General features: G+C 34.3%; 3 protein-coding genes across 6 annotated transcripts in view; 1 reads left to right on the top strand and 2 right to left on the bottom strand.

Annotated features, from left to right (window-relative positions):
• LOC111804162 overlaps positions 1 to 5,055 on the bottom strand; it is a 6,829-nt gene extending 1,774 nt beyond the window's left edge. The window contains exons 1-9 of the mRNA XM_023688869.1: positions 4,973 to 5,055; positions 4,606 to 4,834; positions 4,139 to 4,246; positions 3,848 to 4,017; positions 2,705 to 2,838; positions 2,433 to 2,610; positions 1,733 to 2,285; positions 1,534 to 1,646; positions 1,195 to 1,438 (exon numbers count right to left, since the gene is read on the bottom strand). Of these exons, the coding sequence (XP_023544637.1) occupies positions 1,195 to 1,438; positions 1,534 to 1,646; positions 1,733 to 2,285; positions 2,433 to 2,610; positions 2,705 to 2,838; positions 3,848 to 4,017; positions 4,139 to 4,246; positions 4,606 to 4,834; positions 4,973 to 5,037 (1,794 nt within the window). The 5' untranslated portion in view covers positions 5,038 to 5,055. The remainder of the gene's footprint in view (positions 1 to 1,194; positions 1,439 to 1,533; positions 1,647 to 1,732; positions 2,286 to 2,432; positions 2,611 to 2,704; positions 2,839 to 3,847; positions 4,018 to 4,138; positions 4,247 to 4,605; positions 4,835 to 4,972) is intronic.
• Positions 5,056 to 6,008: 953 nt separating this feature from the next.
• LOC111804163 (FH protein interacting protein FIP2-like) lies at positions 6,009 to 19,860 on the top strand. Of its 4 annotated transcripts, none has more exons than XM_023688874.1 (12): positions 6,009 to 6,133; positions 6,471 to 6,580; positions 6,704 to 6,838; positions 7,047 to 7,202; positions 9,189 to 9,272; positions 9,798 to 9,844; positions 9,929 to 10,002; positions 13,087 to 13,145; positions 17,770 to 17,829; positions 17,901 to 17,981; positions 18,106 to 18,169; positions 19,671 to 19,860. In XM_023688874.1, exons 1-11 carry the CDS (start codon positions 6,088 to 6,090, stop codon positions 18,154 to 18,156), a joined length of 903 nt encoding a protein of 300 aa, XP_023544642.1. In that variant the 5' UTR covers positions 6,009 to 6,087; the 3' UTR covers positions 18,157 to 18,169; positions 19,671 to 19,860. The 4 variants fall into 4 exon arrangements, with proteins under 4 accessions (XP_023544642.1, XP_023544639.1, XP_023544641.1 ...); XM_023688871.1 differs by having other exon boundaries at positions 18,103 to 18,169; XM_023688873.1 differs by lacking the exon at positions 19,671 to 19,860 and having other exon boundaries at positions 18,106 to 18,303.
• Positions 19,861 to 21,796: 1,936 nt separating this feature from the next.
• LOC111804424 (binding partner of ACD11 1) lies at positions 21,797 to 26,086 on the bottom strand. Its single transcript, XM_023689226.1, has 8 exons — positions 25,973 to 26,086; positions 25,756 to 25,865; positions 25,437 to 25,512; positions 24,006 to 24,077; positions 23,855 to 23,920; positions 23,191 to 23,531; positions 22,748 to 22,871; positions 21,797 to 22,082 (listed from the first exon to the last, which is right to left on the bottom strand). Exons 1-8 carry the CDS (start codon positions 25,976 to 25,978, stop codon positions 22,062 to 22,064), a joined length of 816 nt encoding a protein of 271 aa, XP_023544994.1. The 5' UTR covers positions 25,979 to 26,086; the 3' UTR covers positions 21,797 to 22,061.
• Positions 26,087 to 27,198: the final 1,112 nt, after the last annotated feature.

Below are 27,198 nucleotides of genomic sequence, written 5' to 3'. Positions count from 1 at the left end.
TCAATGCTATGAATGATCATTAGCACGAGAATCATGAACTATGTTCAATGCTATGAATGACCATTAGCACGAGAATCATGAACTATGCTCAATGCTATGAATGACCATTAGCACGAGAATCATGAACCTCAATGCTAAGAATGACCATTAGCATGAGAATCATGAATTTTCATGAACTATGCTCAAAATGACCATAAGCACGAGAATCGTGAACTATGCTTAGAATGATCATTAGTACGAGAATCATGAAAGAGAGACCATTTACCACGAGAATCATGAAAGAGAGACCATTTACCACGAGAATCATGAACTATGCTCAGAATGACCATTAGTACGAGAATCATGAAAGAGGGACCATTTACCACGAGAATCATGAATGCTCAGAATGACCATTAGTACGAGAATCACGAACCATGCTCATAATGACCATTAGCACGAGAATCATGAACTATGCTCATAATGACCATTAGCACGAGAATCATGAACCATGCTCAAAATGACCATTCGCACGAGAATCATGAACCATGCTCAAAATGACCATTAGCACGAGAAACATGGCAAATGTCAAGAAGTTATATGTCGTAACCAATAGAGTACAACTACTCTACGAAGTGTCCTAACACAAAATAAAGCCACCTTTGGGCGCAAAAAATGTTAAAACTAATGATTTTTTCTAAAATTGTTCATCCCTCCTTTGTGAATTCAAATAAATTTTGTCACACAATTTCAATTTACCTAATAACTATTACCTTCTAAAACCATTTAATAGCAATTTTGTAATCGAAAATCACTGTGGGGGAAAACCAAATACTGATACTTTCATCCAATATAGACAACTTTTTTTAAATTATGAAACAATGGAAAAGGTGGTCTCCGTTACAATACCTACCAATGTTTTATTTCCATGCATGGGCCTTTCAATGGATGCCATTGGATGTTGAAGACTGAAATAAAATCTAAACTAGGCAACCTAACCATAAAGAGTTTCGAAGGATTACGACAATAATCAGCCAACTCGACTTAACAACCTGAGTTTTTGGAAATGTTACTTCGACATTATATATTTGCTACCACCTAGTTTGAGCAAATATATGTATACCCAAAGGAATGTAAGATTAAATCTCATGAGAATCGAATGGTTAGATCTTTTTCAAGAAACATGTTAAAATATTTACTTAAGAAATGTGAGTATACCTTGCGAGTTTTGGATATGAAAATGGACCAAAACTTCAACACTGCAATGTTTACAGTCTTCACAATCTCGTGCACATTTTGCAAACCTTGTTGGGCAGCCACTATGCTCTCCATTGTACTTTGGTCAGTGGCAGTGCAGACCACAATCTCGTCGCAGTTTTCCCGAATCTTTTCCATTCTCGCTTGAAACATCGTCATGACCACCCAAAATAGGAAGGCAGCTACAGCCTTGCCGAACCACTCCCTACATCCGTGAATGTACATTAGTTGGCATCTTGATCCAAGGAAAACTTGAAGAATAGAAGATTTGGTGCAAACAAAATGCTGAACAGAACTTACTTGTATGTGATTATCAAAGATACAGCGAGCACAATAACAGTAGCCACTGGTCTTTCCCATTCAAGAACTTCTTTGAACAAAGATAACCTGCTATTGAGTGGCTTTAGTAGCTCCTATATCATATTATCAGATTGTGATTTTAATATTAATCGCTAAAGAATAAAATTCTTTAAATATTTGCTTAGAATGAGATGCTTACCATGAAGATGAATACACTTTCACCAATTCCTTCCTCTTTCAGTCCTACAGTAGTAGCCTTGGCAACTGCAACTTTCTTCTCTTCTTCTCTGGCCTGATTGACGGCATTCTCTAAGGAGGACCGAGATTCATCAAGTAGAGTACTTATATTACAAACTTTATCTCTTACTTCTACACTAGAGTCGGATAATTGTGACATATTCAAATATCTCAGGGCTGAAGTTGCACTACATGGCCATCCACTATTCGGCAACTTCAGATTCTCAGCAAGTTCCTCTAGAACATAGTCGCCCTTTGGTAGCTCGTCACATAAGGCAAAGATTAAGAACTTTGTAGGAACCGGTGGAGATATTCTAAGCAGTTCTCTGGCTGCATGAAGCCTTATAACCCCTAATATTGTTCTTGAATGCATCTCCCATGCCTGTATTGGACTTTCCACATTAAATTTCCGTAAAAAACGATGCAAGAGTACAATCTCCTTTATTAATGCTAGCCAATGATCACGTCTTGTAGAACTTGTTATCTCTGGAAACTCCAGCACAACTTCCTCTAATCTATCAAAGTGTGACAATATTTGGATTAATAATAAATTAAAGCATTTCTTTTACACCAATTGCTCAATCATCGCCCAGACAGAAAATAATAATCATAATAATAATAATAATAATAATAATAATTAAAAAAAAAAAAAAAATGCTCACATCGCAGGGGACTCGTAGACTATTGCCTTGTCAAATATTGGAGCACCCCAAGGTCCTGTGGAAGCTGGCTTCACACTGTGCAGAGTGTCCCTTGAGAGTTCTATCTCAACTGCATTTTCATATGCTATAACTCCTGAAGCCTCAAAATAGAGGCTGTAGTTAGTTAATGTAAGCCTTCCTGAGACAGAAAAACGACCTTCCTGTTTGGATATGTTCTCAATGACAGATCAATCAAATGGGAGATGGATCAACGAAAATTTGCTAAATCTAACCAGGCCAACTTGTTGATCCAATGTGGCGCACAACCCTTTGTGAGCTAGCAGTCCCCTCCACGTGCAATATGAACTCATCGTCGCGTAATTCTACACCCTTTGGCGTTGCCTGTTTCTGCAGATGCTTCATGCATCTGGAGACGATAGGTTGAACAAGAGCCCAAAAAAAGTGAGAAAATGATTCAGAAGTTATATTGATCAAATATGGATATCTAATTACCTATAACTAACAATTTTTACCTCTCCTTACCAGGTTTGGGGACTTACTGATAGTGTATGTACACTTTTAGATACAATGTCTGGAAGAGAAATGCTAATTAAGTACTCTCTCTAGAACTACTTTGAAGCTCTTCCAAGTGTTCTTAAAAACTTCTTAATCCAATGTTATGAAAAACTCGACAAATGGCTTTAGTTGGCTAAAAGAGTTTTCACAATTTTAACAGTTATATCAAACTCACTTTCCTCAAATCTCTGAGGAAGTATTTGAACAATTATAAAATAAATTGTAAAATGGCAAGGAGAAACCCTTTCAATAATTCATTTATCTCAGCCTCAAAGAAAAACAACACAAGCATTCTATATTGGCAGAGGGAGAAAATCTCTTGCGCTCATACAATACAAACGGTCTAAGTAAAGTAGAGTAAACTAACAATAGACGTAACTATCAAATAAACAGAGAAGGCAGGTGTCCATTAGTGCGCTATCTTAAGTGTGGTACAGAATTCCCATTAACGTTATAACCACAACTACAGGAATGTTATATAATTGATAACATATAAATGCATGGTGTTGGATGATGAAAGTCTCCATTGGTGTGAGTTTATAATCAAAGAATACTCTCTCCATTGGTGTGAGGCCTTTAGGGGAAACCCAAAGGAAAGGCATGAGAGCTTATGCTCAAAGTGGACAATATCATACCATTGTGGAGAGTCGTGTTCATCTAACACATGACACTGATGACATCGAGATTAGATGTTCCATTTTACTATGATAGTGCTGGCTAGGTCATAAAAGGTAATCGTAAACCTAAAATTATAATGTTTCTCCAGTCAATGAAACTAATATGTGTTTCTCGCCTTCCGCTCCGCTACGCTAAACATGGAAAAAGTTAAATTAAAATTTAGAACAAGATAGAACTATTACTTGTCAATTTCCTTCAGAAATTTATCATATGCTGGGAAATGAAGCCGGTGTCCAGTTGGTGCTGTTAGAGTTTCGAATGTGAATCTTGCATTGACAAGATCAGATACTAATGGAACTAAAGAACCTAACCACACAAATGCATCTTCTCCAACATCTGGATCGTCGTTAACCTGCCAAGATAATAACAAAATTGGGTGTCCGAAGGCGAGAGAGAGACAGACAGGCAAGAAAATCACCAATAATCCATCAAAATGTAATTAGATGGTTCGTCCAATCACACACGAGTCTTACAAGCAACGGTATAATGTCCGAATAGAAAAGAGGGATCTCATCTTGCTCGGGAGGCACATTGGCTGCTATGATTTTATTCTTCTCTTCTTTCGCCTTCGCCACGCACTCCTGTAACATCGACGACAAAGAAACATAAAACTTATACACAAGCAACTCAATATTACCGATGCATAAGGCAGAGCTTCAGCACGAAACTATCAACTGGAAAGAAACTTAGAAAACTAAATAAGATTTCAAATATCACGTTAGAACACCATAGTCCAACTCTTGCAAGGCAGTACAACAGAACAATCGCTGCAACTAGAGTCAAAGACAATGTATTCTCCCGGTAACAAAATCAAATTTCGGAACATTTTAAACAGAAATGTGGAGGAATATATCTTAAAAGTAAATCGATAAAACCGGTAAATAGGAGCCTAATAGAGAACTTCTGAACAAGGTTAAGAAGTGCGTGTACACGTACGTACCTTGCGAGACTCTTCATCTTCAGAAGAAGGCATCTCCCAAGCAAGCATCATATCAAAGCTGAAGCGGCTAAACGATCCATTGCCAATACCTTCCTCCAAGTTCCGGCACATATCCGCCAGAGCCTTGGCGCTACAAAACTCCACAAACTTCCTCGAATAGGTTCTGGTCTCAGGTTTCCAAGAAATCTCAAACTCCTCCCCCAATCCTTCCACCGAACTACCGACTTTCCTGTACAAGTACAAAATCATTTAGCAATCAAAACCAGCCTCAATCGGTCTGTACAAGCCACAGAACAAGAAGAATAACATTGAAGTGCTTTCGATTTGAGAATAAGCGAAGAAGAAGAAGAAGAAGAAATTATCTTACAGAGCACAGCGTTGGATGACGTCATTGGCGATGGAGGACAGGCGCTTCCGAGAGGCCGTCGCCATTGTTGCGGTGATTTCGATTTGCCGAGACATTGGAATGTAGAATGAAGAAGCTTTTCGGTCCTAATGGCTACGCAGTGAAAGGTGCATGTTGTACGTGTCTATATAGCACTCGTCCACGTGGCATATTTCTCATGCAACGCGCATGCCACGTAAGACCTCCATGGCTTGGAAACTGGGTAGAATCTCAGGTTTGTCGCTTATGAAGTTAATGTTTCCATTTTTTTTTTACCAATAATAATAATAATAATTAAATTTATAAAAAGAAAAAAAAAGGTTAATCTTATTTAGTATTTAAGTAAAAATATTTGAAAAAAAAATTAATTAATAAAAATATTCCTAAACTATCAAATTATAAAATAATAATAATAATAATAATAATAAAATAAAAATAATTAGTATCTGTATTTAAAAAGTATTATTGAATTTTAAAGCGTTTCATTAATATTCTTAAATTTAAAAAAAATTAAAAAAATATTATTGCAACCGTTTATCCTATATTTAAAAAATATTTATGAAATTTTAAAATTAAGGTTATTACTATTATGAACTAAAATCGTCTTACACTTCATAAATTATATCAAAATTTTTTAATATTACGTTCATGAATATTTTTAAAATATGGTATTAATACAACTTATTTAAAAATTTAAGGTTATTTGTAAGTAAATAATAACGGTTTTTTTATAATAAAAAATTTACTAAGTATTTTTGAATTTTTAAAAAATATATTTTTTAAACTTTTTTTTAAAAATTTAAAGTATAGTTGGAATTTTTTACAAAATTAGAGGTATTTTTTAGTTTTCATTAATTTAGGGAAAAAAAACACAATAAATGACAAAAGTTTATGAGTTTTAATAAAAAATTAGCTAAAAATATTCACACGTGGCAGATGATGATTGGTTAATATAAGCGTGTTATTTTACAAGTCCCAAAAATAGATGGCTCAAAAGCTACTTTCTCGCTTCCCTTCCACTCTTGTTTCTCATTCCAGCTTGATTTCAATTTTCACCTGCAGTGCTGCGACCTTCCTCTCTCTCTCTCAGCGTATCAATGAAGGCGGTCTCCGATCCTTCTTCTCTGGTTCGTCTCAATATTGGTATGTCCTCTCTCTTCCTCTCAATTTATTGTATTCAACTGTCTTTATCAGTCAATTTCTGGCTCCTAGCAAAGGAATTAAACTATTGATCTCAACAACTATTCGATTGATTTGCGAAAGGATTATGACATTTAGGTGCTGATTATACTCTTTAGATATTGTAATTAGCAATTGATTGCCGAAGTTAGCTGATCTTTGGCACGTTCCTTCCGTAAACAGCATCGTGTTATTTGATTCTGTTGTATTTATTCGTTTAGTGTTAATCGAGGAGGATTTTGAGTTATTTTATATTGTTTTTGAGTGTTTTTTTTTTTTTTCTTTTCGTGTTTATTTGCAGGTGGGAAGAAATTTAGAACAACATTAGATACATTGACTCAGCGAGAACCTGATTCGATGCTAGCTGCAATGTTTAGTGGCCGTCATACCTTATGCCAGGATCCTGATGAGGTGCGTGTTTTCAATGAGAAATCAGTTGATTTTAGTCTTAGGTATTCTGTCTATATGTTGGGGTCCCACAATTGGAATCTTATTCTTCATTGACATAATTCAATCTCTCTGTATTTGAGGCAGGGATCTGTCTTTTTGGATAGAGATGGGAAACATTTTCGGCATATTCTCAATTGGTTAAGGGATGGCATAGTTCCAACTCTTCCTGACTCTGAGATTGCAGAGCTTCTGCGAGAGGCAGAGTACTATCAGTTGCTTGTGAGCCATCATTCTTTCCTGTAGTTCAACATTTATTTAAAATTTCATGTCTTAATCACATGATTCGTATCCTACTTCCACAAGTTTTTTTGGGTTGATATTTATTTTTCATGTCATAGTTGAAGGAGCTATTTTCAATATTAACTCTTTTATGTTTGTTTTTTTTCCTTCTATATTAATGGTTAGAGGGGATTAAATTTTGATTCAGGGACTCATCGATGGAATCAATGATATGGCAAGTAAAAAGAAGGAAGATGAGGAACCTCAGTCTGAGCTGAACCGTGTTGATATTATTAAGTGCATACAGTCTGAGAAAGTTAGACTTCGAGGGGTTAACCTTTCTGGCCTTGATCTTTCCAAGCTGGTAATTATCTTGTTTCTGGACTTATGAGAAGATAATTTTTTAGATAAGAGAAATAATCTCATTATTATATACAATTTACAAAGGAAAAGCCTATACAAGGGCCAACTCTTACAAAGAAGATAAGAGGTAGTCTTGAAAATGGTAAGGTTCTTCATCAAGGATGACTTTCGAAGGTGTTAAGTGAGTTTCAGGAGAGAGGCATCATCAATGCCACTAGACTGAAGGCTAATTTGGGTTGTTTTCTAAAAGTTGTTGCCCATGGAATCAAGTACTTCAAACCTATAAGTTCAGTCACCAACCTATAATATGATTGCTAAGATTTTGACAGAAAAAATGCAGAAAATGATCTCAAATACCATTTTGGAAAATTTGGACGCTTTTGTGGCTGGGGCTTGTCCTCATAATTGCTCAGAAAGTTACTGAGTGCTATAGGACTTTGGAAGGCGTCACTTTCAAAAGACTTTGTCTCAGGAATATCTTAACTACTCGGGAAGCTACTGAGAGCTATAGGACTTCGGAAGGTGTCATTTTTTCAAAAGACTTTGAAAAGGCCCAAGTTCAGATTATTGTTTTTTTGTCTCATTTTGTCTTGATTAGATCCTCTGAGAGAAAGGTTTTGATTTTAAGTGGATATCTTGAGTGGGTAATTGTATTCACTATGTCAACTTTTCTATCTTAATTAGTGGTAGATCGAGTTGGCAAAGTGTGGATTCCTTGCCACGGGGGATTTCAGTTTGAGGGAATTATAAAATTCAGCTAATCTATATACAGTTTGCAAACAATACTGTATTCTTTTGTTTTAGTAGGGAGGACTGTTTCATCTCTTTGAACGGGACCCTTTTTGTTATGAATGGGGGAGGTAAGATTTTTATTTTTGTTATTAGTGCACTTTCATGAATCCTTGCAAAGTCAACCCCCTGATATTCGCTGCAGCTTGAGAATTTCATTTCTTCTTAATTAGAAATGAGGTTCTACTTGCGTCCAGGAAGATGTCTGGTTCGCTAATCCCTTCGCTTTCTCTACCTTGATTTCTACAAAATTCTACTTGCAAAAGAGTTCCCTATTTATTATTTTTTTTTTGTCTTTTACCACGTCTAGGGATCTTCTCATAATTTCCAATTTTAGAAGGGCCTAATCTGATTTGAAAGTGGACACAGTTCTCTTGGTTTTATCTTGTGTTCAGGCTATTTTCTCAAACTTGAGCTCTAAGGAAAGTAGTCTGGCCTTTTTGTAATTATGACTCAAATTAACTTATAGCCCATTGGAAAAGTTTTTTTTGTAATTCTTTGGATAGGTCTTCCATTTGCAATTTTATTTTGTCAATGAAATTGTTTTGTTTCCTATGTAAAAAAGGAAAAACAGCCAGGCCCCTTTAATCTTCTAGCCTTTTTTCACGTAAATCCATTTTTTACCCACTTAGCCTCTCGTATACCTTTATGTTCCCTCCTTTCTCCTCCAAGAACCCGCATCTCGAACTTGAAGAAGGATTCATTTTTCCTCTCTTTTAGGTTGCTTGTTGTTCATGGGAGGATCAGCACCATACAACGATCTTCCTCTTTTGTGCTTGACTGTGTGTGTTTAAGTAAGTGAGAGAAATAGTAGAGATTTAGAGGCTTAAACTTTGGACCTTTGGCTAGGTTCAAGGCTTCCTTTATGAATCTCTGTATCCTTTAGTGTTATTTGTCAATTGGAGCTATTTTCTGTACTGTTTTGTAGCTTGCAAGTTCTTGTATTTTTTGTTCTCTGGCTTGTCCTGGGTTGCATTTTTCTATTGCCCATTTATATACTTCCATTGTTATCAATTAAAGCTGTTTCCTCATATTTTTTCTTAAAAGGTAAGCAGGTATGTGAGAACATATTTAACTTACTAATTTTCCATAAATAAGAAGTTACATTCTCAATCTAGATATCTGTTTTTGTGATTATCTTATTGCTACCGATGTAAGATCACATATCTCATGTCTAAAGCTATTAAGAAATGTACAGGACCTTTCATATGTAGACTTCAGTTATGCAAGTCTTAAAAATGTGTTCTTCTCACGCGCAAATCTTCAGTGTGCTAAATTTCGGGTATGTACTATTGTAGTCCATTTACCATGGATCCTTCTGCCATTATAAATGTATAGCCAATAGTTTTTCCTTGAAGAGTGGAAAATAACTTCTATCAGCAACAGTTGACTGTTTGTCTTTATAAATTTCAATAGCAAGGAATTGAGCTAGTAGTCAATGAAAAGAAGCTCGCCAATATATATTTTAAGGATGATTCAAAATTTAGCATGTTCTCAGTAGGTTTGAAATAATATCAATGATAGTGCATTCTGCGTAACGTTTATCACTTGAATTCAGGGAAGAAGAACAATATTATATTATTTCTTCTTACACATCTAAAACATGTTCAAGGTCCTCTTATAAGGAATATATATATAAAACACATAATCAATATTACAAAAGATATATAAAAGGAAACCAAACCGTATCAATAATTGCTTATAATTGATTGATCATCTGAAAAATATTTTAAATTTCTAAAAGTTGAGTTCATACAGCATTTGTGACGAAGTGCATCTAATTTATATCCCATTTGGTGTTACGCAGGATGCAGATGCAGAGGGCTCAATTTTTCATAATGCAACTTTGCGAGAGTATAAAATCAATACTATTCACTTGTTATATTTTTCTAATTTTCTGAGGACTGCATTCTTAATAATTTTGTTTTGCCTAGAAAGATGTGAATTTACTGGGGCAAACCTTCGTGGGGCCTTATTAGCAGCTGCTAATCTTCAGAGTGCCAATTTACAAGGCAAGTTTTTTTTATCCTACATTCCTTTTTAACACTTATCTTTAACAAGTTTTTCTCCATCAGTTCTTTGCTTGATTTTCCTGGAGAACTTTATTTTGTTTCGCAATGAAGGTTCCATCATGTTACTTTAGACTAGTTTTGTTCCAATGAGATATTAGCTTGTCGCTTTGGGATAAGAGTTGGACAGTACATGAATGCATTTTTGAATTTTAAACTCTTTCTAGATAAATATATTATATAAAATACTCTTTCTAGATAAATATTTCATTAGTGGACCAAAATGTTGGCTCAGTGGACAAGAGGGCCGTATAACATTCTCGGCTCACAAATGAGGAACATTGGTTGACACGTGTGCAAAGGTGAGGGCCAAATAATAATAATAATAAAAGTTAAATGGGCAAAAAGGATCCTAGATGGAAGACATTATTAGTAAAAGAAATTTGGGTATTTATAAATACTTGATAATTATTTAGGAACAGGACCAGTTTCCTGATTCTTCTTGATAGATCTATTTGTTAGCTCTCCCTATTCCTCGTTCTTTTGGATTTCTTCTTCAACTAACTCGTTTGGATCATTTTTTTCTCAATTCGTGACAACTTCACCATTCTTAATGATCATGATTTTCTTGTTAGGATAATCATGGCTAATATGACCAATCCCTTCACATTTCCAATATTTGATGTTTCTATTTGTCTCTCGAACCTCCTTGTATCCTTCCACTTTCTCTTTGCTTTTTTAGCTCTTTACCTTGTCTTTTTTGTCCATCTCATACTTGTCTATAGGCTTGAAATCTACTTTTTTCACTATTTGCATTATTTTTTCAAGTGTAGTTGGAAAAAAAAAAAAAAAAAAAAAAAAACTACTTAGAAAGAGCATACCTCTTGTATTCTCCTTCTCCTAAGCCAATTACCGTTCAGTGTTGACAACAATTCTTTTATAACCAAGTAAGTTTACCTATCCACTTGATGAGCCATTGTATCCTCCTCATCTTCATTAATGCATGCCCTATTCATTAGTCTCCATTTCTTTGTACTAATCTTCTACCGTTTGGATCCTTGTTATAAAGTATAGAGCTTTTGCTTTAGTACTTGAGAATAATGCTTAAGAATGTTCCTTTTTCTTATTAATACCTTTAATTCCTCCCAGGTTTCAATTGGTTCTTCTGTACTCTGATTTCAAAGGTGTCCACCAAATATTGGCATATTCACACACTTCTTTTCTTCAATTATATTGTTGCAATCGAATACATGTTTAATTTTTCTCTCATATTGCGGTTAATCCTTTGGATTAGATCTCCCATAAAAGGTATGAATTTTAAGTTTCACTCCCCGCCTCTCCTTCTTCTCTCTCTCATGTTGGTACTCTCTTTCATCTTTTGGTGCTACCCTCTCTTCTTCCTCACGCTTGACCTACATCTCACCCTCCTCTTGGATTATGTCGGGCTAAAAACATGACGTTGTCATCTTCTTTATTTTTGAACTTCGTTATTAAAGATAATTTCAATTGCCTAAAGCTACTTCAATTTTCTCCCTATGGTATCTCAAGGTACTAATTACTTGGTTCAAATGAGCAATTGTCCCCATTTGTGCTTCTCTCCACCTAGCTTCACTAATCTTCCTTCTCTCCACCTAGCTTCACTAATCTTCCTTCCACTTCTTCTGTCTTGATTCATGATTATACAAACATGATTATACAAATAGTTGTTAAATATGTTTAGGACCTCACACACTTAACTCTGGTTTTATACTTAGGACACATGTGTTCAGCACACACAAAGATAAACTATTTGAAAAAGACGGCTAAATTATGACGAAGGTAGGCTATTTGGGGAGGAGAACGAATCATTCTTTATAAGGGTGTGGAAACCTCTCCCTAGTACACGCGTTTTAAAAATCTTGATGGGAAGCCCAAAAAGGAAAGCCCACATAGGACAATATCTGCTAGCGGTAGGCTTGGACCGTTACAATTGATATATGAGCCAGTCACCAGCGGTGCGAGACACTGGTCGGAGTAGGGCTAGAACCTCTCCATAGTAGACGCATTTTAAAACCGTGAAGCTGATGGTGATACGTAACATGCCAAAATGAACAATATCGACTAGCGGTGGGTTTGGGTTGTTACACTTTCAACTAGATTTGAATGCCACTAATTTGAACTTCAAATATTTCGTGCAAAACAAAAATGGGTTGAAAACAAATGGACAATAATAATTCAAGAACTCAACCTGAACAATTTATCATGGATAAAATGGATTCTACCATATCTTTTCATTGATAAAATGATTTTTTTTTATAGTATTCAACAAAAGAAACTCCCAAACTCTTCAAATGCCTAAACGGTTATGGTAATTAATTGCCATAATGTTAACTCCCCCTAATTACAAAACTAATGACAATAATTGGCAACTTTGGTAACTCTTCCTTAAACTTTGACCAGAAAATTGTTAACCTAAAAATACAAAATTACAATTCGAAGGTTTATGAAACTTTAATAATTGAACTCTTCAAAGAGCATGCCAATTCAAGTGAACTTAACAACAACTCTATGGTCAACTTCAATTTTGCATACATTGACTTGAAAGCTCCAAATAGTCATTCCTCCTTTAGTGAATAGTTTGTAGCACATGAAATGGAGTTTGAATTAGCCTATCCAATTTTGAAAGTGAAGAATGAATGCTTGTTAAATCTTCTTTTTGTTTCAGGTCCAGTTGAAACTTGTGAATACCATGATCCTTATCCTTCTACTTTTTTCTATTAAGTATTTGATGGGATTTAGTTCCTTTTATTCAATTTTATTTTTGGTAATTTTGGTATTTCTTCCATTACTCGTTTTGTCTTTGTCAAAACTTATTTCCAATTAGACACCAGTAAGTAGTTGACTTTTGTCAAGTAAAAGCCTCAAAGGAAACACTATCATATTCGTTATACTATGGTTCTCTCTTCAGGTTCTTTATGAAATTATATTAGCTAGCTTGGGACTGGAAAAAAACAATTTTTAATATTTTTAAAGAACTATGGTGCATATTCTTTATTTCTTTAAACATTTCTACTTTATCCCTTAGAAGTCTTTCATATCATATTGCAGATGCCTGTTTGGTAGATTGCAGCTTCTGCGGAGCAGATTTACGCTCTGCACACCTTCAGGTTCATTATATGCCTTTGTTTACGTTTTGTATACTCCAGGTAATAGTCTTTATAGTTTTCTCGATCAGGAACATTTCATCTAGAAAATATAAAACATCCTCCAAGTCCAAATGCCAAGGAAATTACGAAAAGATTCAACTATTCGTTTAATAATTAATATTAAATTTAAAAGGAAGAGTAAGTACAAGAAGTCCTAGCTGGGGAACAGTGAACATCAATAACCACAGAAAAATCTACATCTCTGTTTGTTCCTTAGATTTTCTTTCCAAATATTTCTCTAGTGTCTTTGACCTCACCCAAAACTCAATGAGGAATCTTGTTGAAGGAATGACCTTAATTATATCTGTGAATTTCTCGTGGTTAGGAGATATTTGTGTAATTTCGTTAAATAAAAGAATTGACCTCCATAGTTTATCTGTATTGTTACATAGTTTATAGAGATTTATTATCTAGTTTATATAGATTTACTTCTATTTATTGCTACCTAGTCTAGAGATTTATTTAGATTTATTTTTATCTAGTATTTAGGGTTTTGGTTAATCTTTTCGTATTATAAAAGACACATATACCTCTTAGAAAATTAAGAAGAAATGTGACAAGATAATTTACACTTGCAACATGGTATCAAAACTATGCCCTTAACTTAACCATGTTAATAGAATCTTTGAATGTTGAACAAAGAAATTTTGAGTCCAGGAGATATAGCCATAGTGAAGATCAGCTCCAAAGTAAAAGAGTTGACCAGGAAAGGAGTTGATTTTGATAGTGCTAGATAGATAGATGACTATAGGGAGGGTGAGTTGACCAGTAAAGGAGTTGATCTTGATAGTGCTAGATAGATAGATGACTATAGGGAGGGTGAGTTGACCAGTAAAGAAGTTGATCTTGATAGTGCTAGATAGATAGATGACTATAGGGAGGGTACTTTATTTGAGAGGAGGATTGTTGGAGTCTCACGTTGGCTAAATAAGGATAAAGTGATGGAGATATAAGTAAGGGACACCATATTCATTGTCATGAGGCCTTTTGGGAAAATCAAAAGCAAAGCCTTGAGAAGTTATGCTTAAAGTGGACAATAATATGTCATTGTGGAGGTTCATTGTTCTTAACAAGCTTCTCTTGGAACAATTCCACGGGTATTGCTTGCCTCTCTTGTGCTGAAAAGAGACCAATTTAGAAGCAAGTAACATCTAGAGGAGTAAGCATTAAGATAATGTCCCCAAAAGGTCACTATCCTCGTGCCAATGAAGATAGTTCCCCAAAAAATCTCATGCTAATGTCCTTTACTTATATATCTATGATCCCTTATTTAGCCAATATGGGACTCCAACCATCTTTTCCTTGAGCAAAATACCGTTCTCTTACACAGTCATCTATTCATCTAGCACTATCCAGGCCAACTCTTTTTTCTGGAGCATATCACTAATCCAATAAAGTTGTACCATGAGTCTTCACTATTTGTTCAGCACTCGAGGATTCTATTGATATGACTAAGTTAAAGGTGTTGGATCAGTATGGCAACTCTAGAGGCGGATGAGGGTTTTAACAATAAAAGTATTTAAGCGTGCTTAACTTTTCAAATTATGAAATTTAGTTCAAGTCAAAACAATAAACAATTATGAAAAACTTAGGACATGTAATAAATCACAATAACAATTTTAAAATTAAATAGGAAAGAGTTAAGAAAAATATTAACACCGTAGTTGGTTCGGTCAAACTCGACAACTCTCTAAAAGAGTAAATTTATAATTTGAGCACTCACAACTATTTTGAATAAGCTGGGAGAGAGCAACAAGGGAGAACAATAAGCTTGGAGAGAGCAACAAGGTAGAACTAAAATTGGAAGCTTGGAGAGAGCAACAAGGTAGAACTAAAATTGGAAGCTTGGAGAGAGCAACAAGGTAGAGCTAAAATTGGAAGCTTGGAGAGAGCAACAAGGTAGAACTAAAATTGGAAGCTTGGAGAGAGCAACAAGGTAGAGCTAAAATTGGAAGCTTGGAGAGAGCAACAAGGTAGAACTAAAATTGGAAGCTTGGAGAGAGCAACAAGGTAGAGCTAAAATTGGAAGCTTGGAGAGAGCAACAAGGTAGAACTAAAATTGGAAGCTTGGAGAGAGCAACAAGGTAGAGCTAAAATTGGAAGCTTGGAGAGAGCAACAAGGTAGAGGTAATGGAAGCTTGGAGAGAGCAACAAGGTAGAAATAAAATTGGAAGCTTGGAGAGAACAACAAGGTAAAAATAAAATTGGAAGCTCGGAGAGTGGAGAGAGCAAGAAGGTAGAAATAAAATTGGAAGCTTGGAGAGAACAACAAGGTAGAAATAAAATTGGAAGTTCGGAGAGAGCAACAAGGTAGAAATAAAATTGGAAGCTTGGAGAGAGCAACAAGGTAGAAATAAAATTGGAAGCTTGGAGAGAGCAACAAGGTAGAAATAAAATTAGAAGCTTGGAGAGAACTAAAATTGGAAGTTTGGAGAGAAGCTTGAAGAGAAACAAGTGAGAACAATGATGAGTTTAAATAGAGAACAAAAGTGACAAAAATAGGAATTAACATGGACTATTAAATATTTTCAAACACAACTCCCATATTAATTCCATTTCTCTTCCAACACAATTACATAATTTAGTGGTCCATATTAATTCTTATTTTTGCCACTTTTCTTTTTTATTTAAACTCATCTTAATTCTTATTTTTGCCACTTTTCTTTTTTATTTAAACTCATNTTCTTAATTCGTAGTTCAACTACCCACGACAAGTCTTCTAATCACTTTCCAATATCAGCCACTCCATTACTTTCTTGATTTGATCCTTGAATCTTTTTTGTATTGCTTCTTGTAATTGCTCATTCGGGNATCTTCTTCAACTTCTCTACCTCTTATTCTTGAGAGAGATTTTTATTGTATTGTGAAGAAATAGTTGTGAATGCTCGATTAACTGTTTTAGAGAGTTGTGGTGTGTTCTTACAAAATTCTAACCGTCGTAAAGGTTTGATTTTGGGCCGTGGATTGAGTTTGCTCTTGAACTCGCAAAAACAGTCGTTCTAAGTTTTATTCAAATTCCTAAGAGGCGCTTAGAGAGTGGAGTAGGCCGAGTTTGATCGAACCACTCTAAAACTACGGTGTTATATTTTCTAACTCTTTTCTATTAATTTCATGTTCTAAGTTTTTCATAATTGTTTATTGTTTTGACTTGAACTATTCTTTCATGTTTTTCATATTCTAACTAGGGTTCTCATACCGATCCAACAAAATAGATGATTTTGATTCCATATTTCAAGCATAAATGATCTTGCTCGCATTCCTTCTTAATTTTTCTAGAGATACATCTACCTTTTATTATACCAAAATCTCTAAATACTAGATAACAATAAATATGAATAAATCTCTGGGTAACATTAAATCCTTGTTATAAACTATGGGTAACAATACCGATAAATTAGGGAGGTCAACTAGTTCTCTTATTTAATCGAATTATACAAATATCTCCAAAGTTAAGAATTATACAAATATAATTAAGGTCGCTCTTTCAACCGGTCTACCTTTGGGAAATAGTCCTAGTCGTGTTTACTTTTAGAACCCATTGATTAAAAGGTTCAAGCATCATGCCTCAGGGAATAAAAGCTTTCTTCACCTGTCGAATGAGGCCTTTCTTTACCTACCAATTTAGTCTCTATTTGTAGGATCAAAAGCACTCCCAGGAGCCCGTGGAGATCAAAAGCACTCTCAGGAACTTGTGGAGTCCTTAAAATTTTCTAACTTTCTTTGGTTCTTTGTCGGGGATGGGTTGTCAATTACCTTTGTGGAGGATTGTTGGTTAGGGGATTGAGCCCCTTTTGCTGCCCATTTCCCATTCTTATCCTCTATCTTCATTTGAGTTTGATTATGAGAATCCCACATCGGTTGGGGAGGAGAACAAAACACTCTTTATAAGGTTGTGGAAACCTCGCCCTAGAAGATGCGTTTTAAAAACTTTAAGGGGAAACCTAAAAGGGAAAGTCAAAAGAGGACAATATCAGCTAGTAATGGGGTTGGACAGTTACAAATGGTATCATAGCCAAACACTGGGTGATGTGTTAGCGAGGGGGCTGAGCCTCGAAGGGGGGTGGACACGAAGCGGTGTGTCAGTAAGGACACTGGGCCCCGAAGGGGGTGGATTTGGTGGGAGTCCCACATTGATTTGAGAAATGAACGAGTGCTAGCGAGGACGCTAGGCTCCGAAGGGGGTGGATTGTGAGATCCCACATCGGTTGGGGAGGAGAACGAAACACCCTTTATAAGGGTGTAGAAATCTCTCCCTAGCAAACGCGTTTTAAAAACCTTGAGCGGAAGCCCGAAAGGAAAAGCCCAAAGAAGACAATATCTACTAGCGGTGGGCTTGTGCCGTTACACTGACCCACAGATTCTATGGTTCTCTCAATGGACTCTATAACTTTCAGTTTGAACGTTGATTGTTGGACCATGATTCTTTGGTTGTCTCTCTGCTCCTTTGCTGGCCAATTTCTACTCTCATTCAGGAGTTAGGGATATTCAAATGATAAATAGACATTAAAAACTATACGCAGGTTGAATCATAAGCTAAATTCACGTCATAGGGGCTAATGCTTGTACCATTATCGCAAAATTTCAGGGTGCTGATCTAACTAATGCCAACTTAGAGGGAGCTAATCTCGAAGGAGCTAATTTGAAGGTAAAATTTATTTTGAGCACCATGTTTCCTTGGCTTTAGAAACCAAATTCCCTAACCTTAACTGATTGTAGGGCGCAAAACTTCCAAACGCCAATTTGAAGAGTGCAAACCTTCAACGAGCTTATTTGCGATACGTGAATCTTAAGGACACTGTAAGTAAAGCAAGTCGAATTGTAAGATCATGTAGACATTGTTGTTACTCGTTCTTTTTACTTCAGAAACTAATCCTCTCCCTATCTCAAGCTTTGACTCGATATCTACTTAATTTTATAGCAGTTGGAAGGTGCAAGGCTTGATGGAGCCAATTTACTGGGAGCAATCAGATGAACAAGTATTAAAGGTGCATGATTCAAGGAATATCTCTAATGCTTTTATGTTTCTCTTTCCATGTTCCATCAGATTATGCGTATAGACAAGCAAAATCATTTGGCTAATCAGTAAATACATCATTTACCTGATTTACAGATTATTTCACTGTTTTTCTCTCCAAATCTTTACACATGCACACACATATTTATTTACTCTTGTATTTTGGTCATCTGTGGATTGTTATCCCAATTTTAGTTGCAATACTTCTTCTTTGGTGGTAACGGCCCAAGCCTACTGTTAGCAGATATTTTGTCCTTTTGGGCTTTTCCTTCAAGACTTTAAAATGTGTCTGCTAGGAAAAGGTTTCCACACCCTTATAAAGAGTGTTTCGTTCTCCTCCCCAACTGATGTGGGATATGGTAATATCATGCTAGTTTCGTTCATATTAATGGCTAGAATTTTGAGATGCTAGAATCGAAATAATCACATATCATAGCTTTAATTACTCACGATGCCCAATAATTGATATTAGTTTGGTGAAGTATTGAGTTTTGAAGTATTTTTTGTTCCTCCTTTTGTAAATGGAGACCCCAAGTTGTTCTTTTTTTCAAATTAAAGTCCGTCTCAGAGATTTTGATGAATGAAATTGATCTCTCAAGACTTTTCTCCTTAAAAATTCGAGCATTATCTTTGTCATTTCTAAATTTCATGTCATTCTTGTGGTAGATTGCTTTTGGATCTTTGATTTTAAGAGGTATCTAATTCTAGACTTATCTCTTAGAAGGTGTTAATCTCTGGTTGGTTACATTTTACATCGGGACAAGTTAGGTGCATTTTCTTATCAAATTTTAGGAGGGTTGTTGGGTCCATGTGGCTTGATTTGGAGAAAAAATTTCTTTGTTCATGTGCATTTACCATTTTCCCAATCTGCTTTTAAAAAATTTAGTTTAGGTTAGATATATAGTTTTGGTCTTGAATTATAATTCAGTGTGTAAAATTTTAACAATCGCCTTTTAAGTTAAGTTATAAGTTGAGTGTAGTTCCCTCGAACAAAGTGCGCCTCTCCTTAATCGAGGCTCGACTCCTTTTCTTTTGGAGTCTTAGCCATGTCAATAGAATCCTCAAATGTCGAACAAAAGTTTAAGGCATGACTAAGTTTAGCGCATGACTCTAGTACTAGGTTAGATGAACACAACTTTCCACCATCGTATGATATTGTCCACTTTAAGCATAAACTCTTATGGTTTTACTTTGGGTTTCCATTTTTATGTTCATATCTAATAGTTTATTGGATCTAAATTTTTATGTTCATATCTAATAGTTTATTGGATCTAAATAGCATCTAATAAGTGTGTAATTTGGCTTCCATTTTTATGTTCATACCTAATAGTTTATTGGATCTAAATAGCATCTAATAAGTGTGTAATTTACAATTTAAAATTTATTTATGCGTTATGGATGTTTAATTTGATTTTTATGGATGTTTAATTTGATTTTGACATAAATTTTTATGTCTAATACGACTGGTACAGCTAAGCTTTACACTTTTGAACGTGGTTTGTGGCCGAGAAATGTGGAGAAGTTGGTTTATAATTAGAATATTTTGTAATGTGGAATTTGTTCCTATCTAACGGAACGCTATTGGATCAAATGACATACACACTAACACAAACTGTTATCCTTTATACTACTACTCCCACAAAAAGGTTGAGTACTACTCTACTTTATCATCTTTATGGTACACACTAACACAAACAGTTAGAGGACTACTCCACTCGCTGAGATAAATGGAATACTATCCACAACTAGTACTTCAATAATTATGGCTTTCCCGAAATGTTTGTTGTTATCTGTTACAATAATGAATTATTGTTCTAACTGATCCAGCTTTATGCGGTTTAGGTTGGGTTATAGATTGAGTTGGATTGAAAAAAATGGAAACAATTATGGGGTTGGATTGGTTCATGTCTTTAATTTGTCAAAGAATATATATTTATTTACAATTTAATTATATATACGTATTTTTATTTTTATTTAATTATTTATCTTTCATTGACATTTACAAATAATTTTTAATTCTATGGAAGGTAATTTTTTAAAATATATATTCAAATTGAGTGGTTAATTAGTGTGTGAAAATAAATAAATAGATATTTTAAGAATTAACTAAACAATCTAAATCATCCAACCCAAAAATTTATAGTTGGGTTGGATTGAGTTGAGTTCATTATTTAATAAGAATTGATTAAAATGATTTTTTTTTAACCCGAACAATTAGGGTCTAAAAAAATATTCAGTCCACGAACATCATAAAGAAACACTCACAATTTTATTTACCTTTTCTCTTTACTCTCTAAATTTAATTATATATAAAATTAAAAAAAAAAAAAAAAAAAAAAAAAAANTCAAAGAATGTCAACTAGGTGCATTGGCTCAATCGAGCTCACTCAAGATTCTAAGATACATCAAGTCTCGGGGTCTTTAGTGCCTAGCTTTATCCGCTCTTTTCAATCCATCGAACCTTGTACGTCCATCTCATATATGGATTAAATCTCTCTCAACAAATTTTCTTATTAGCGACCACTCTACAATTTCTCTACAATTTCTCTAATAGGCTCTATAATGTCTACTATTGGACGTTGGTGTCTAATAAATTTGCTATTAAGTGTCACTTTAGAAATCTAGATGGAACTTGAGGGTCGGTTGGTATGACCCACTGGGTTCCCCTCTTGGTCACGATTAGGTATCCAAAATTTTATTATGACTGGTACCTTGATAGCGGTTTTAATGCAACACATGACTTAGAGTTTGACACGATTCATCTGTTGAGTTCATAGTGAGCTTGAGACAACCTTATCAAATTTTCTTTTTTGATAGGCAGCTTGACATAGTATGCATCTTTGCATCCTTGTGTCCAGTCAGCTACGTTTGGACACGATTCATCCGCCCTCCTTTTCTTTGTCTTCCTCCTCACCTCCTTTGTCGCCCACCAGTGGCGACGACGACGACGACAACTCCAGCAAGACCCTTTCCCCCACCTCTAATGTCCGCTTCAAACCGCCCAACCTCATCGTCAAGACCGCTTACCTCATTCTCATCTTCTTTGCCATCTTCGTCTCCGAAGCTTCCACCAACTTCCTCAAATGGAATGAACAATTCCTCGTCTTCGGGACTTAGAGATTAGAGAATGGAAGAAGAAGAGTACTCGAAGAAGAGTAAGAGTAAATTGTTTCCATAAAAAACTAAGTGTAAGAATATAAATTAACTAAAAAAAAGATATTTAGTAACCTAATTTTTAAAAGTATAGATTTAAGAACTTTTAAAAACACTTAAATTCACAAGAAAAGATGAACTTAAATTTAATGTTTGAGGAAAAAAAAAACAGCCTTCTAAGGCTTTCTTTATTATAAGATACAGATTCATGAATTAAATTCAATACTTTTAAGATTTGTTGTCAGTTTTTTTATTAGACATCAAAAAAAATTTAATATTAAACATTTATGAGTACAAACGTTATAGAGTTAGTTAAATGTAGCGTTGAGTCGTATTGAATTATAACTCTATTTTTTGACCCGACCACAAATGAATCAAACAATCCTACCCGAAAGGCAACGAGCGATCAAGCTGAACCACGAACTTGATACTCCCAAACAAATAATAAGACAAACCATAATTGGATCTTCTTTACATTTCCATAAACCAATCTTACAAATGCAAAACTGTCATCAGCCAAACACACCCAAGAATATGAACAATATAATAAGAATAATACTAAAATAACCACATAAAGATAGAAAATAAATAAATGGAGCAGTCCTCAAGAATAAATAGCATGAAGAAAATAGAATTTAAGAAACTCATTTCAATCCCCCACAAGCACAGCCAATCCATGTGATGACTTTCCTGAAGCCCAAGTTTTAAGCTCAGGCAGCAACTGGATGTCCCTGCACGTTTGAAAAACAAAGGATAGAGAGTAAACTTCATGATTCAATATATTATTTACGTTCGTTACTTTTCTTGGATTGGTTATTTCCGTTATATTGTTGTTCGACTCGGAATAGCCGAACTTGGGTTTTTCGGCAGAAGCTTTTGAACAAGAATGAAATGAGGTTTCTGAGAGCTTTCTTATTGGGAACTATTCATTCTTGGGTATGGATTTGGCAAATTACTTGCATTTTCTTTCAAGACTTTAAACAGCCTAGGTTCTTTGAAGGAGACATGAACAAAATGAGGTTTTAGATGGCTCTCTTATTTGGGGAAATTTTCCTTTTTGGGCATGGTTTTGGTTTAATCTATTTGAAGCTACAGAATCCGCTGCATCAAGAAGTTAGGTTCACTATGAACAAGAAGTTATATTCACCAAGGACATTAACCAACATTGAAATAATTACTTGGTTGATTCTACAATAGCAGAGGAATGATAGGAAATTGAGTTTAAAAAACAGAAAACTAGAAAAATATATATATTTGAGTAACTAATTTATAAAAACTGTAGTCTACGATTGTTCTTAGGTACAGATGTGCTAAGTTAAGCTACTCACAGCAAGGAAATTTTCCTAAGAATCATAAGTTTTAAGTCATCATAGAGAAAAGGGTTTCATAGACGCACCTTTGAGGTTAAGTTCGACATAGCCAAATGGAATTTCTCTCTGGTTTTTGTACCTGCTGCCTGCCCTGCTTTTGCAACCTTGCCAAAAGCACCGTTTAGCCAAGCAGCACCCGACGTCACATACCTGCTCGACACCAAGATGGAGTGAAACAATTAAGTCACTTCTGTCTATTGTCATAACTGCTTTATTTAGAATGAATAGTAGAACCATTGTAATTTATTTGAACGGTAGAAATATATGACTATATCAGTTTAAAGTTCTCGAGAAATCGAAACACTAGGGAGTTGTTTGGGAGAAGTTTTAGAAAACTAATTTTCGGCTTTCTTGCGAGGTATGAAGAATGTTTGAGTTCTAAATTTTGAATATAGCAGAAGGCAAGTAAAAATTGCATAGGGGATAAGTTAATGCCAACTAAAGTTTCCTCAAGAATCATGATGCATACTTGCTTGTTTTGACAGCAGATCCTGTATCATTGATTTTCCTCTCAGCTGCGAAGATTGCAGCCATTGTTTTATCTGAAACATGAAGCTTTTGATCTACAGACTTGACTTTCTCGTTAACCACCGAAATCCCAACTGTCAATTTCTCTGTGAGCCCAACCTTTCTGTCAAAGGATAATACCTTTGCAGATGCACTAGCTGTTAACTGATGTTTTTCATCAAATGCTTTTGCCTTGTTCATGGCATCTTGTCCAATTGCTGAACCTTTAGCAAGCACACTTGCAACTACTTCTTGTGCTCTATTAACATACATTCTTCCACTGCTAGGCTGGCTCGCAGAATCCTGTGTAAAGACGAGAGATTTTAGATGGGAAAAAAGAAAAGATGCCTCAGCATCCACTTATATAGTTAAAAAAAGGCAAGGAAATCAAGATCACATAGTTTCCCTGGTTAGTGAGCTTCATGATGGCATGCATTAAATGGAGCTTTTATTTTTCATCCATCTACAACGATTTAAGAAACTCTGAACACAGAAACAATAAACATGTCCTACACTTTTTCATTTGATGAAACTCCCCAGCCTTGGTTTATCATTAATAGCACATCAACGTGAAGGAAAATGTTGCTCAAATACTCGATATTCATTGAGGGTATCAACACATTTACCTCGATGCTAGGAAAATTATTTTCTGTAGGAGTGAGAGGTGCAGCATTGTCCACAGCCCGTACTTCCTGCAAACATAGAAAATTTAAAGTATTGGATATAGAACAAACAGCTCGACAGACCTGGAAATATATTCGAACACAAAAATAATACCTGCATTTCTCTTCTCGGTACATAATTTTCTGCAGGAGATATGCTCACTATCTGATCTACAATTGTTGCACCCTGCGTGGCAAAAAAAATAAATAATATAAATTGTTTATAGTGGCTTATGGCATCCGCGAGATATGGAGAAGAAAAGGTATATTTCCATTACTGCATGAAGAAAAGTTCAAATAATTCCATTATTGGGTAAAGAAATGATCATGCGGAGAAAAGCTATTAACTTCCTTCTTTTTCTATAAATATGTCCATTTAGTACTACTTCTCACCGATGCTTTTATTCGTAACAAAAAGTAAAAGCAATGCAGATGTTTTTAAACTTCTGTTCATAAAGTTCAGTCTAATAGTTTCATGTAAAGAAATGATCATGCAGAAAAAAGCTATTAACTTCCTTCTTTTTCTATAAACACGTTCATTTAGTACTACTTCTCACCAATGCTTTTATTCTTAACAAAAAGTAAAAGCAAGGCAGATGTTTATAAAGTTCGGTCTAATAGTTTCATTTCAACCATTACACTAATCTCTTCTTTTTTTTCTCTTTCCATCCTTTCTTTCCTCGAGTTGTTTTTCACTCCAAAATTATGGACTTCTAAAAAGTGATACGAAATAAAAATTAACCCAAAAATCCATCATAGTTCTTAAAAAATAAAAATAAAAACTTTTCCAAAACCTCTATAAACATTAGTTTGCTAACTCATCTCCGGTTCTTTTTTTCTTGGTTTTTTTTTTTTTTTTTTATAATTATTATTAGAAAGGATGGGGTATTCTCAGAAAGACAAAATGCAAACACAGGGTGGCTTCTATGAAGAAATCGTATATTAGCTCATACGAAACTTCTGCTGTTATGTTTGAGGTTACCTGTAGAAAATCTTCTTCTAAAAAACTTGAATATCTTTAACATAAAATGTATTCCCCAAAAAAATAACGAGATTCTTCTCATATTCACTTCTCAATTCAATCAAACCCAATGGCAAGAAAATGAAGGAAAGAAACTTAAAAGGACAAAGAACCAACTGGACACTAAGGGCAAGTGTGGGAGTGATTTTGAAAGAGTTAAATCACTTCTGCCATTATCAAATTCACTCCAAAATATGGTTTTAATGATTCAAAATCTATATTAATTATATGAAAAATGCTTTTAAAAGAGTAAAATCAAACATGATTTTGAACAACTAAAGATGTATTTCGAAGTGATTTTGAAAATTGCAAAAGTAAATTAACCATTTCAAAATAAACATGCCCTAACAACCTTCCTTAAATAAACCTTCCTTAAATAAGAAGGTAAACATAACTAAATTTAGACCGAACCAAACTTCAACTAGACGCATTTTCAAATTCATTGTAAAAGGGTTAACAAGTTCAACAAACGCATCACGAGAACTGACTTCGTGGATACGAAAGAGAATCGAAGCGAAGAAATACCGATAACAACAAGGCAATTTCAAGAGCTTTGGGATCTCTAAATGTCACGAACGCAGTCTTCGATTGCCCCTGCTCACTGCACCGACAAGAAAATATTTAACAAAAAAAAAAAAAAAAAAAAAAAAAAAAAAAAAAAAAAAAAAAANGGAAAACCACAAAACTCTCGTGCTAATAATTGCTCACTATTTTTTCTCGGATGCCAAACAGTACGAAATCTAAAATAAATCAGCCGCATAGAAAAGGAAATCGATCAATCACACACATCTTAACTTTTCCACTTTTTGCAGTTCTGTTCACAGTAACACAGTCAATCACCTACCATTGGATTTCTACGTGCTCAATCTCTCCAGAAAAGGAGAAGAACTCATGAATCTCCCTCTCAGTAGCTAGATCCGACACGTTCCTGGCTTGAACCGTCCGCGTCTGAGACTGAGCAGAAGAAATCAAGATCAAAACCAAGCGAAAAATTGAAGTTGATTACCGAAATCATAGAGCAAAAATGGAAGAAAATCAGTGAAGATTCAAGGATCCGTTACCTGCATGGCGAATAATCGAAGAACTCGTCGATTTCTTGTAGAGAGAGAAAGTAGAGAGAAAGTAGAGAGAAACTTGCAGAGATGGGAGCTTAGAGGGAATTTGAAAGCAGTTTCTCCAGATAGCGTGAGAGGACAACTAGTATTCCACGAATCTTCACTTTCCAATTTTGCCCCTCTGATTTTAATTATTTTACTTTTTTTATTTAGTTATTTATTGTGAATTTTTAGATTTTAAATTTTGAAAATTAAATTTATAAATCTAATTTTTTTCAAAATTATAATTTGATTTTTAAACAAATTTTAAATTTATATTGAAAAAAATGATTATCTTTTAAATTTATAAAAAAAATTGAATAAGACTAAAAGGTTATAAAAGACATTTTCCCAATTTATATTGTTTTAATTCATTTTTAAAACCTTTTTCCAAATTTTGAATTTAAAGAAAATTAATTTTTGGTTTATTTAAAATTTTCATGTAAAATAAATGCTTGGAAAACCAACTTAATAATTTATAATAAAAAATAGAAACTTAAATATTAAGCTCTTTTTTTTTAATCTAATTTTTAATATTCATATCAAGTTTTAAAAATTAAAAGATAGTTTTTAACAATTTATTTATTTATTTTATTTATTTATTAATTTTAAGAAATTATTGTAAAAAAAATTGTGAGAAAATTATTTTGAAAATATGTTTAGATGTGTATTTTTTTTTTAAATGAAAATTATTATTATTATTATTTTACCAATATTTTAATATTTTTTCTTCATAAATTTGGCATTTGTTAAGGTAAAAAAAAAAGTCAAATGTTTGACTTTATGACTTAATTGTTTAATAATGTTTTAGTTAATATAAAATTTTAAAATTAATTTGGAACTTTACTTAGAATGACTTTAATAAAATTACTTAAAAAAGACTTTTTTAAATACTTAAAAACTCTTTGACAAAATTATAATTTAAAAAAAAAAAGAATGAAATGGCAGAATGGTAAATAAAGAACAATGAGGAGGGCAGGAGAGGGATATGGGAAATTCGTTTCTTGGTCAACGAGATAACTTTGACCGCCGAATAAGACCTTGTTTGGACTGCGCTGCTCCTTAAAACCGGAATAGTACAGATTTTGAATTTTCCACTTCCCACGTTCTTTCCAATCATTTTCTTTTTTTAAAAATTTTATATATATATATATATATATATATATATATATATTTTTTTTTTTTTTTTTTTT

This window comes from Cucurbita pepo, chromosome LG10 (assembly GCF_002806865.2).
Source record: "Cucurbita pepo subsp. pepo cultivar mu-cu-16 chromosome LG10, ASM280686v2, whole genome shotgun sequence".
NCBI classification, from domain to species: domain Eukaryota; kingdom Viridiplantae; phylum Streptophyta; class Magnoliopsida; order Cucurbitales; family Cucurbitaceae; genus Cucurbita; species Cucurbita pepo.
Note: the sequence above shows the minus strand (reverse complement) of the source record. Positions and strands in the feature narration are given on the sequence as shown.

Bases quoted from the DNA above. Each gene is read 5' to 3' on its own strand.
- LOC111804163 (XM_023688871.1), top strand. From the start codon at position 6,088: ATGAAGGCGGTCTCCGATCCTTCTTCTCTGGTTCGTCTCAATATTG. The intron at 10,003-13,086 runs GCAAGTTTTTTT...ATCATATTGCAG, and splicing joins TCAGAGTGCCAATTTACAAG to ATGCCTGTTTGGTAGATTGC. The intron at 17,982-18,102 runs GTAAGTAAAGCA...TTAATTTTATAG, and splicing joins ACGTGAATCTTAAGGACACT to CAGTTGGAAGGTGCAAGGCT.
- LOC111804424 (XM_023689226.1), bottom strand. The intron at 24,078-25,436 runs GTATTTCTTCGC...TTTGCCACGCAG, and splicing joins AAATTGCCTTGTTGTTATCG to GGTGCAACAATTGTAGATCA. The intron at 22,872-23,190 runs GTATGCATCATG...GGTGTCGAGCAG, and splicing joins TCTGCTGTCAAAACAAGCAA to GTATGTGACGTCGGGTGCTG.